The sequence below is a fragment of the Mesocricetus auratus genome, unplaced genomic scaffold (genome assembly GCF_017639785.1).
Source record: "Mesocricetus auratus isolate SY011 unplaced genomic scaffold, BCM_Maur_2.0 Super-Scaffold_100015, whole genome shotgun sequence".
Lineage (NCBI taxonomy): Eukaryota > Metazoa > Chordata > Mammalia > Rodentia > Cricetidae > Mesocricetus > Mesocricetus auratus.
This window is the reverse complement of record NW_024429198.1, coordinates 25,539,413-25,551,941: the sequence shown is the minus strand read 5'-3', so window position 1 is coordinate 25,551,941 and position 12,529 is coordinate 25,539,413. Positions and strand designations below refer to the sequence as shown.

Here is a 12,529-nt window from a genome sequence, read left to right as displayed (position 1 = left end):
TTCACAAATTGTTGTTGTAGTTGTTCTTTTCGGTAGTGTCTGTGTGTTTATGTGTATCCCTAAATATAGCCATAACCTGCTTAGCCTGAATAATGTTATTTATATATATGTTTTTAGAGATGACCATTTGGTACTGGATAACCAGTTATATAACCTTGCACAGTACTAGTATCTACTTAAAAGTATATTTGTATTTTAGTTGATTGCACTGCAGTGGGGTTGGGTTCTTTTGTTGCATTTTTTATTATTGTTTGTTGGTTTGTTTGTCTGAAAGGCACAGTGTAGTAGTTGCTTTTAAATGTTTGTTTAATAAATAATGGGTTACAGAAAATCCAAGTAATTACTCAAATATTCTGATGGTTCTTTCTATCCTGCAAATATTTAATGCTGCACATTTTAGTGCTCTTCAATAATAATGCCCAGCTATTTGTAAGACATTTTATAAGACTACTTCCAAGTGAAGTGATGATGGGATTCCTTTAATCCCTTCCACCCTGGACCAAAGGATCTGAAATAAACACTTTGGACCCTGTGAACTTCCAAATTCTTTCTTAAACTACTTTTCTTCAAGCATAGATTTAAGACTGCATTGGCTACACAAAGTTCCAATCCCACTACAACAAGAAGGGCCTTAAATCTCTCAAGACAGCTTGATCTATTACAGTTTAGGTCAGTGACCTATGAAGTTAAAGGTTACAAAAAGAAAGAAAATCTTCTAAAAGGAATAAAAAAATGATACTCCCAGATGTTGGTCCACTCACACCACAAAGTAAGATCTATGTCCCCTGCAAATGGCTGTTCTCCAGGGCACTGCAGAGGAGGCACACACTTTATCTTGCAATTGTGTGAGCACAGAGGTAGGAAAACAATATATGTGAGGTCCAGGAGAAAGGCCACCAACCTTTCCAACACGAAAGAGTAATGTATTGGGCTCCCAGCCAAGCAGGGATGCTAACCAAATGTTTCTCTTAGCATCTGTTTCTCTAATAGGGCAATTTGTGAGAAGCTCAGAGGTGTAAGTATTCCCATTGATCTTCATAAAACCTCTAGATGTAAATGGGCAGCAATGAAGGCCACAGTCATTCTTCAAGGGAGATGGGCATTGGTGCAAATGATTAAGACGTTAGGCAGTACTGTGTATGGTGACACAATGTAAGGAAATTGTTTTGTTTCCGTATTTTCTTCTCATTATAGAAATAAGAAGCCCCAGTTTGCTAAGTGGTAAACTTGGTTTGGTTTTTATGGCTATACTAGGTAAAAGTATAGATTTGTATCTCCTTGCTATTTCTGGAGTAAAATTAGGCACTTGTTCCCAAGGTCTTGAAATAAAATTAGATATTATACATTTAGATACAATAAATCAATTCAGCTTATGAGTAATGTTATTGGAGGAGTCCACAAGATTCAGACAACTAAGTTAAATCACATGTCATTGCCTTTGACAGGTGCAGGTTTTCTCTATCTCTACTGGAGTTTTTAATCTTATTGACTCTAGGACTAAAGAACTCATCATTGGGTCACATCTCATCCCCCAGTGGAATATTAGCAACAAATCACAAAACACAACAATTCATTCTCTGAGGAAACAGTTCAGTCCCCAACAGATGAAGCTGAATGGTGGTGTCATGTAGAGTACTGTAATTCAGAGGCCATTAAAGAAAAGGTTGAGCCATCAGGAGCATATTAACTGAACGACTCATTTCATCTAGAGACACCATAAAATGTAACTGTGACCTCCATTAATTATGAAAGACACAGGTGCTTTAAGATGACATTCTTCTAGAATAACTCAATTGGCCTCTGATGAATATGACCATAAAGGCAAAGAAAGAAGTCTAAAGTCTTATTTAGCATGTTAAGGTAGAAGTTTGCTTGTAACTGAGAAGATAGTGAGTGAGGGAAGAAGACATGGGCATTGCACTAAGGAAAATGGAGACTGAAATGCAGATGCATACATCTAAGAATGGACACATGAAATGGTTGTTGTTTATCAAAAGTTTAGCCAGAGGTTGACGATGGAACAATTAGGAGGCCAAATGCATTTCATATAAATAATCACTATACCAGCCAGTCTGAGAAGCTGCTGTTAATTGAACCTTCTCCTGGCTTGGACCCAGGTCAAGGTCTGCATTGGCAACAGCACACTTTCATTGGAAAGGCTGTTCAGTAACCCACCAGCACACAGCTTGACGCTTTGTTATTTGACAGGATGTCCAGACTTTCAGTTGTATTAATAGATGTGAAGTTTTAAAAATGTGAATCAGTTGGAAACTGAAGAACAGTGGTAGGTATGCAGTATTAAACACAAAATGATCCATAAAAAATTAACTGTAAATCCTTAACAGAGCTAACTTATTACCAAATGCAAGGAACATGAAGACACTTAATGACTCAGCTCCTCAACCTGTTAACATGGCTATTTCTGTTTTCCTTGTTTTTTTTTCAAGATGAAGCAAAGGCTTTTACTGGTAAGAATTCATCATAAATGATTTTTAAACAAATTATAATTTATACTTAATCTTTTTTTCCCAAGGGTATTTATGTCTTTTTTTCCTTTTATCTTTTTTAAAATTTAACTTAGAAACAAGCTTGCTTCACATGTCAATCCCAGCTTCCTCTCCTCCTTCCCCACCCCTAACAGCCCCCCAGCCCCCACTCCACCCCTTCTACCCTCCCCAGGAAGGGTGAGGCCCTCCATGGGGAATCTCCAAAGTCTGTCATATCATCCTGGGTAGGGCCTAGGCCCTCCCCCCAACATGGGCAGTTCTAACTCTTTATGTTTACTGACTGCAAGTTCATTCTAAACACCTGTGTGTTGTTTTGAGGTCTTAATCATTCTAGAAAACATTTCTCCTTGTTTTTTATCAACAGTGGCAACAAGATAAACTTGAATTACAAATATGTTTGAAGATTTTTTTCATTCTTTGGTAGTTCCACACAGTTAAAAAAATGTATATCGATTATATATATCCATCCACCACTACCTCCCTCCGGCTCCCTCTAGAGTCCCTCACCCTACCTGTCTCCCAAAGACTAAGAGAACTAGTAGTGATCCAAAATACTCTACTCTGTTGTTTAGACAACTACACCTCACTAATATCACCCAGATATAAAGCTTCAAACCTTAGCGTACTGGAGCACCTGTACGCAGCCAAGTGGAGACAGACCCTCTATTAGTTTAACCTAAGCATTAAATGATGGCTCATCTTAAACCATGTTAATGAAGTAAAGCATCTAAAGGGCCAATGCATTTAATACCATTTCCAAGAAGGAAAAAGACAGGTAAAAACTGTAATTAAATCCATAAGTAAAGGTTCAGGTGAGGTCATATAATAAAAAAGGGTAGGAATGAGCAGCGTTGTCCCTCTTTCTGTCTCTAACTGCTTCTCCTAAGTCATAATTAATGCGAACATAGATTCCTAAATGTCATCCCCTCTCCTCAGCTTTCTGTACATGGTGGTGCCACTCCTTCTTGGATTCACGCCCAATCACTGATTTCATCCCCTTGGCACATGTTACCTTTAATTTCATAAGCCTTACTAAAATACATACTTCAAAAGCAGGAAGTGATTCAGCTGCTGGAAGCTGAACTATTGATCCTATAACCATTTCTAGGTTTTCTGTTAATGATATGGTGTTTCCAGCAGGTTAAATCTTGCATAAAATTTCAAGGCAATAGGAGATTATTGCTACCTAAAAAGTAGAGAATCGCATTAGGCAACAATTTTGGAAAAGTAAAGTTTATCTGAATCTAAAATACCCCCACACCCCCACACACCTTGATTTGAAGTAGTAGAATATTTGTTTTGTGAGGGGAAAACTTGTTTTAACTCAACAGAAGCCTGACTTCTTATTTAGCACAGTCTTACCAGAACAGGTACTCTCTCCAAACAATTCATCGTGATGTCATTAGGGAGATGCAATTCCAGAGTCCTGGTTTCCTGTGCGAACAAGCCAGAACCAACCCAATACAAACCAGCATATGAACTGCTTAGCCTGATAGGAACTACAAGATAGCCACTATCTAGGAACATACAGTTCAACTAACTATATACATTGTTTTCTTGTTTCAAAGAACAACTTATAAAACTGCCCTTTCTTGTCTCCCCAGTCACACACAGGGAAGAACTAACTTGGTGGTCTGGGATGCCCAGGGTATGAATCTGTGAGTGTCCCATGCAAATCTAGAATTTCAATGCCTTTAAGATTTTCAGCAATTCTGAAATTCAACATCAAGGAAAGTGTGTAACTCTTTCCTTATTTTAATCCTCAGGTTTAGAGAGTTATACTTAAGGAAATGGTTAAACAATGCACCAAAATTATTCAACAACTCTGTTTACTGTGATTTCTGAAGAAGACTTAGCTCTGTGTTGGAAGCACTTGGATATTAAACTGAATTAATAATTATTTAGTTTGCTTATCAAAATATGAAACAACACAAAAAACTAGACTGTTTTCCATGCAGGAATATAAAGACATGCCATCTGCTATATAGAAAGATGTTTGCTGATTAGAATGATGATGCAGTGGCTGGAATGATGGATTAAGTGTGCAAAATACACACTAATAATAGCTGAACAGCTATGGATGGACCTGCACTGAGGTCAGCTCTGTAGATTGTGGCACTACTGGCTGGTCCTGTGTTTAAGGAGACTCACACATACCCAGCATCTGTCTACTTGGTATAGTTATACCATCACTATTTTGTGCAAGATTTCTGATAAAATTAAAACCAGATATTTCAGTTTAAAGTCTAATTTGTTAGATATTAGGATTACTACCCCTGCTTGTTTCTTGGGTCCATTTGATTGGAAAATCTTTTCCTAACCTTTAACTCTGAGGTAACATCTGTCTTTGAAGCTGAGGTATGTTTCTTGTATGCAACAGAATGATGGATTCTGTCTTTGAATCCATTCTGTTAGCCTGTGCCTTTTTATGGGCGAGTTAAGACCATTAATATTGAGGGATATTAATGACCTTTGATTGCTCATTCTTGTTTGTTTTGGAATGGTTGATGATGGTGTAATTGTGTGTGGATTTCTACCTCTTTTCTCTTTTGGCTGTTGATAAAGTGGGGTTATCTATTACCTATGTTTGTCTGGTTGTAGGTAACTTCCTTGGATTGGAGTTTTCCTTTTAGAACTTTTGGTAGGGCTGGGTTAGTGGATATGTATTGTTTAAATCTGGTTTTGACATGGGATATCTTGTTTTCTCCATCTATAGTGATTGAAAGCTTTGCTGGGTATAGTAGTCTGGGCTGGCATCTGTGGTCTCTTAGTGTTGATAGAATATCTATCCAGGACCTTCTGGCTTTCAGAGTTTCCATAGATAAGTCAGGTGTAATTCTGATAGGTTTGCCTTTATATGTTATTTGACCTTTTTCCTTAGCTGCTCTAAGTATTCTTTCTTTATTCTGTATGCTTTGGGTCTTGATTATTATGTGGTGAGGTGACTTTTTTTGTGGTTCACTCTACTTGGTGTTCTGTAAGCTTCTTGTACCTTCATTGGCATGTCTTTCTTTAGGTTGGGAAAGTTTTCTGCTATGATTTTGTTGAATATGTTTTCTGTCCCTTTGAGTTGGGTTTCTTCACCTTCTTCTATATCTATTATTCTTAGGTTTGATCTTTTCACAGTGTCCCAAATTTCCTGGATGTTTTGTGTTAGGGATTTGTTGGACTTAAGATTTTTTTTGGTCGATGAATCTATTTCTCCTAGTGTGTCTTCAACACCTGAGATTTCCTCTTCCACCTCTTGTATTCTGCTGGTTATGCTTCCATCTGTAGTACTTGACTGTTTCCCCAGTTTTTCTATTTCCAGCATTCCTTCAGACTGTATTTTTTTTATTGTCTTCATGTCAGTTTTCAACCCTTGCACTGTTTGAATTGTTTCTTGTAATTTTTGCTTCGTGTTTTCCTCCCTTTCTTGCATTTGTTGGAATTTTTGGTTTGTTTTTTCTTCCATTTCTTTAAGGGATTTTCTCATATCCTCTTTGAGGGCCTCTATCATTTTCATGAAGACCTTTTAAAGGTCATTCCATTCTGCTTCATCTGCACTGGGGTGTTCAGGTCTTGCTGGTATAGAATCTCTAGACTCTGGTGGTATCATATTTGTTTTTCAGTTGCTGAGTGTGTCCTTATATTGCCTCTTTCCCATCACTTCTTCCGGTGGGTGTAGAAAGAGCCCTTTCCTCTCCTGGTGGGCAGGCAATCAGGGTTCCCTTTTGGTGGGTGCAAGCCAATCGAATACTCTCTGGCCTCATAAAATAAATCATTAAATTTGATCATTAAATCATGATCATTTTCTGATCCACATATAAGGTTTCTGGGTCCCAATTTCACCACCTTATAAATACAGATGGTTGAGTCGTCTAGACTGTGGGTTGACTTGTGAGCACCAACAGGGTCTTTTCTGAGTAAAACACTACAGGCTACAAATATGCCCATCACATAGAAAACTGTAGGTGAAGAATAAGATAGTCAGAAATTAAATATAGAAAGAAAATAAATGACAAGCAATTTAAAGGAAAAATATCTGGATACATATGGAACTGTGCTTTCATTTAAAAAGCCACTTTGAAGACAAATGTCCAAATACCCACAAAGGAAATCTGAATTTATTCCTTGTTGTTCTTTGGCAAAGACACTTAGGGCACTTTAATGAGGCTCTCTTTCATGACAAAGGCCCAGCATTTTGTATTATTAAATGTAGCATACTTGCAAATGACTAGTTCCACACATCCTGCTGCGTGCCCCAAGTTAGCTGTCATTTGCAATCGTCGTTCAAATTCAACACATGGCACAGAACCCTGTGACTCAGGATCATCTCTTGCTGTCCCTAGGATAGAATCTGAGGCACAAGAACTCATTTGCAAAATAAAAATGTTATCTCTCTCTCACACATCTGTCGCTACAATTCCATCCCCAGCAAACTGAGGCTTGTAGCTTCTAAAGTATTGTTACTGTCATTCATTTTCACAATTACCCACACAAAACCCTAAGCAATTGCATATTCTTTTGCTTTGATTTTCTTTTCTTCTTTCATTCCATGCAATTGATGTAGGTGGGTATTGTGACAAGATGCATACAGTCGCTTGAAGCATATTATCCTAAGAATGGAAATGCATGGGAGTCAAATACCACAAGCAAATAACTGAAAGGTGAATAGTGGCTGTCTCTGGAATGTTGATTTCCTTGTGTCTTATTTTGTTTCCCAAACTCCCTTAAAAGGAAGATGGCCAAGTGTTATGGCTGCAAATATGAACATTAATACATTTTAAAGAAGCAGGAACAAAGCAGGATTTGAACGCCAATACGTTTAAATTCATGTGAAAATTCAAGAATGACACCAACTAGCATTAAGGCTATCTTAAATGCCCTCCCATGATAATGAGATTGATGACTACCTCACATGCCATCCTAGAACCCTCATCCAGTGGCTGACAGAAGCAGAGGCAGACACTCACAGCTAAAATCTGAATTGAACCCCTGGATCCCAGTTGCAAAGAGGAGTGATGAGCAAAGGAATCAAGACCAGGCTGGCAAAACCCACAGAGGCAGCTGACCTAAACAAGGGGGAACACATGGACACCAGACTGATGCCTGAGAGGCCAGTATGGGACTGATCCAGATACCCCCCCAAACCTGGGTGTCAGAGAAGAGGCCTCGGCAAACTAGGGGACCTTGGAGAATAGAGCAGTATTTATTCCTGGTATACAATTAGACTCTGGGAGTCCTTTCCACATGGAAGGATACTCTCTCAGCCTAGACATATGGGGAAGGGCCTAGGCCCTGCCTGGGATGATATGACAGACTCTGAAAATCCTCATGGAGTCCCTTACCTTCCATGGGAACAAAAAGGGGATGGAGTGGGGTGGTTGGAAGGATTGGGGAGCCTGGGGAGGAGGGGAGGGAGAGGGAACTGAGAGTAATGTGTAAAAAATAGAAAAAAAATCAAAGAAGACAAAAAGAAAGAAAAAGGAAAATAATTAATTTTCCACTACAATTAATTTATAAAATTATACTGTAATTAATAAAAATCCCTTAAGGAAGGCATTCTGTATTGCATCTGTAATCTTTTCTTAAAGTAACAGTGAAATAATGCCATGCATGTTTGCTAGATTATGAAGCCTCAAACCTACTTATTGAGAAGAATCCCCTTAGAGATTTCTACATGCCTGTGGTTGTTTGAATGAGACCCCCACCCATAGATTCATACTTTTGAGTGCTTCATTCCTCAAGTTGGTGGAACTGTTTGGGATGATTAGGAGGTGTGGCCTTGATGGAGTTTATCTGTCACTAGGTTGAGAAGTTATCTCCTGCTAGATCCAGTTTTCTCTCTTTCTGCTCTTTGTTACTGCTTCATTGGCATGACTGTCTGCCTTTTGTCATGCCCCCACGATGATGAGAACTCACCCTATGGAATCAGAATAAGTGCTATGTTTTATAAAAAGGAAAGAAAATAGTAACCATACACCTTGAAATGGTAAAGGAGTGAACCCGTCTAGAAATTGCATGGATTTCAATTCAAATAGCTTCAGGTGCTGTAGAAGCACAAATAATCTGAAGAGGCATTCTTTTCTTCTCCTGCACCATAAGCTCTCCTTATCAAAGAGTGCTAAGGCTGTTTAACCAACTTCACTCTGGAGGACATGAAGCACCCCTAATAGAAAGGGAAACTGGCCCGGAAATGGTCTCAAAATATCTACTGCAAACTATGAACAAAATAAAGAGACCTGTTCTATTTTTTCCGCAGCTCATATTTTTAAACCACTACTGGTTTCTGAAAAAGATGCACATGTTATCCAAACTTGTCTTGCCTTCCCGAAAAGAACCTGAGGGCTGGGCTATTTTTAAAGTTTTATAAGGGGTCAGACTTCCTCTCAAATGTGCTGAGCCTAATCCCACCAAATTTCATAGATGAAGTTAAAATTCCTTGCTCCATCCTTACCTGCCTGATGTCAGTATGTGTGTGACATGGACTCATCGGGAAAGTCCACAGCTTCCTCACACTGTGGCTTGCTGGCAGCATGTTACTGTGGCAACAGTTTGTCATGGACTATTTCATTAATCCTCACAACAGCTGGAAGCGTGAAAACTATTATATCAATTTTAAAGATGAGAGAATTAGAAGTAGGCTCTGGGTCACAGTTTAGGAAACCCAGCCTATTTCTTCCTTCCTCATTTATCAAGTACCCACATGTATTAAATGTTGTTCTAGAATATAAGATACACTCTGTGTCTCTAGAGTCTGCAGGCTAGCAAAACACACTATACAACCTCATGGTTTGTTTCTCTGAAATTCAGCTGTCACTGACCTACTGTATTCTATCTGCCTTCCTTCTGGATACCACATTACACTGCCCACTAGGGTGACTCAGGTACTGATCCATTCTCTTCCAAAGGAACGGGTGTTAAGAGAAGCTTTTTCTTTGCTAGCCGCTTTGGTTTATCACCCGCCAGTCGCCTGGGCTCTGCCGCATTGTAGTCCCCAAATAAACACACAAGACACTGTATTAATTATGAAGCTGTTGGCCTTGCTTGTTTTTTACTGGCTAGCTCTGACTTAAGTAATTACCCCATAATTGTTAATCTAAGTATTTCTCTTACCGGAGAATAGTTCTGGGATTCCTACCCCATGGCGGTTACATCTCGAACTCTCTGTGTTTCTCCTTCCCAGAATCCTCCTGGACTCCTAGCCCCACCTATCTAGATTCCTATTGGCCAGCAGTAATTTATTAACATATACACAGGACTTCCCCAACAAACAGGGCTTGGAAAGCAATGCTATGAAAACTAGCACAGCTGTTCAGACAGGGGCACTTAAGGACAACTTTCCACAGAGCACCATCTCTAGCTACTACTGCTCCCAGAGTAGGAGCAGGAAACAGCCTGTACCATCTTCAGTTTACTCCATGTCTTCTCACGTCTCTTAAGAGAAGCTGGTTTTTGACCAAATGTTAAAATGTTTCAGTCCTCCAGAGATGATGGAAAATCTTGAGTTGAGCCTATGGAAAACCTTTTAAAAAGGTTTGAAAGAAGACTGGGCAATGCAGGATCAACCCTGGCTAGGGCCATGTTTGCTCCTGCTTTTGAGGAAATGGACTCTTCCTGTTGCATCACAGTCAAAGGCAAGCTGTAAGGTGTACAGCCTGTGACCTGCTCACGCTCATTCCAAATGTAAGTATCTGGAATAATCCTGAGGTCATTCTAATCCTGTTTTCTCAAAATTTCCCCACAGATGCATGAATGGACCCATCAAGTCTTAAATTAAGCATATTGGAAAGTCTGATATTTTTAGGTTTCTGCAAGTGGGAAGACACTATGCTACATTTTAATGAAACAATCAAACAAATAAAAAAGGCTTAACCCATACTTTGTTACCTAGGAAAAACATGACACTTGTGAAGAAACAATACAATACTCTCAACAGCATAGTCATCAAAGTAGACCCTTGGAACTAATGGAACCAGCCAAAGCAGGCAATGTTCACAATCAGTAGAAGATATTGAGTCAGGCCCTTCTGAGTGAGAGGATGTAACCAAGAAGAAAAATTTGGCATGGGTTGATTGAGGAATTAGCCAGTATTAAAGAAAAAAACTTAAACCTGATCCCAAAGGAAAGTTACTGCATAGCTATGGGAAACCTGAATAATTCCATAGGCCTAGACCATATGGGAAATTATGAGACAAGGCATCATGTTAGCAGTCACACTAGTGACTCAATTCATGGCCAATGGTGTTCCCAAATGTAGCCATTACATAAAAATAGGACGTTAGCTATGGTTACAAAAGGAGAAGAATAATCTAGAGGCCAGGAGGCCAATATAAAACCCTTGCCTTGTACAGCCCACACTCTGAGCAACGGAATGTGATGAGATCAACATCAGAAACCCCCTTGTCATAACAACAGTTCAAAGAGAGAAAAAAGACATCAAAAATCTGTCTGGCTCACACTCAGTGTCTTCACAAGTGTGCAACACAGCACCCCCCCAGCATTGTAGTCCATGCCACCTCCTCTCCTGCTATGTGACCCAGGCCACCTCCTCTCCAGCATTGTGACCCAGAACCCCCCCCCCAGCACTGTGACCTAGGACACCTCCTCCAAGGCACTTCTCTGATAGTTATAATTGCATATCATGCTACCTGCATATTGAAGACATGTCAGGTTTTCTTACAAACAACAGATGAACTGTGGTCTATAGAGTTGAGTCAGTGACCCTTTATTCCCTCCCAAATGCTCTGACATAGGCTCTAAAAGGAGATGATTCTCAGAGACAGTCTATGTTTATCTGCAAGAGCCAGAACACAATTTAAGTCGAACTTCACTCTGGTCTACGGAGGAATTTTACAAATTTTCCTTCTACAAAATATGTGTTTTATAATGTAAAATGTTCCTGATATAAAAGATGCTCAAGATACCTTCCTCAGGTTCCAGAAGAATCCATATTTATATATGGCATCTTTCTGAATGCAGAAATTACACACATTTTTATTAATTAATTTTTAAAATTTCATTTTACATTGTAACCACAGTTTTCCATCCTGATGCTCCTCACTCCCACCCCCTGGACACCCTCATCATTTTGAGATTTATCATTCAAACGATGGAGACAACTCTAAACCTGTGGGTTGGCTTCCTGAACCCAGAAGCACACAGGTCCTGACTACACACAGGTGTCAGGTGTCTGATCACCCCAAGGAGAGTCATGGTGATATTTCTCTTGAACTCTCAGCTTCCTGGAAATGGGATATTCATAGTCATGCACACACACACACAGAGAGAGAGAGAGAGAGAGAGAGAGAGAGAGAGAGAGAGAGAGAGAGAGAGAGAGAACGAGGGAGGGAGAGAGAGAGAGAGGTAACGGTAACCTGTGTGTGTGCAGAGACACAAACACATCAAACACATGGAGGCTTATGGTCTCTTGAACTCTATGGAAAAACCCACAGCAGTCAAGAACATGTTTTCTTGGGTCAACGTGTCTGCCTTGGAAACTGGAACCAACTTTCATAGGGTGTTTGCTTCTGGACAACAAGTTTATTTACTTTTGGCCTTCAAGTTTATTCACTTTCCTCATCTATAACTTAAGAACAGAACCCAGAAAGAACCCTCCTTGGGTTGAATTCAGATCTGAAGACTTGCTGCAGGAGGGAGGGGCTGACCCATGCTTGCAGCGAGGAGCCCGTACCCTCCCTTTCTGGGGATGCACCACATGGCAGGCGCATAACACTTCATTCTCAGATGAAATCACATTATTCAGTGCACATTGATTTCAGTCAAGAAACCTGGGTGTCACGGCACAGATATACAATGAAGTCATAAAATATGTGTGGGAGCAAAACGCATTGTCTCACCTTGCTCCTACGATGAGTTCTTTCTGTCCCGGGTCAAATGTTAACCGCGAGAAATCCACAGCATTCTCTGCTCTGAACTCCCGTAACCAGGGGCCAATTTCTAAACATAAAAAGGAGAAACAAATACAAAATGTAAAAATGAATGATCTTCCTTCAGGATGACAGAAAGGGCAGATCAGA

General features: G+C 39.7%; 1 protein-coding gene across 2 annotated transcripts in view; it reads right to left on the bottom strand.

The window, feature by feature from the left end:
* Positions 1–12,529, bottom strand: part of Sema5a (semaphorin 5A) — a 427,756-nt gene that overhangs the window by 219,534 nt on the left and 195,693 nt on the right. For both annotated transcript variants that reach the window (XM_040757698.1, XM_040757699.1), the window contains exon 4: positions 12,350–12,449. In XM_040757698.1, the coding sequence (XP_040613632.1) occupies positions 12,350–12,449 (100 nt within the window). The remainder of the gene's footprint in view (positions 1–12,349; positions 12,450–12,529) is intronic.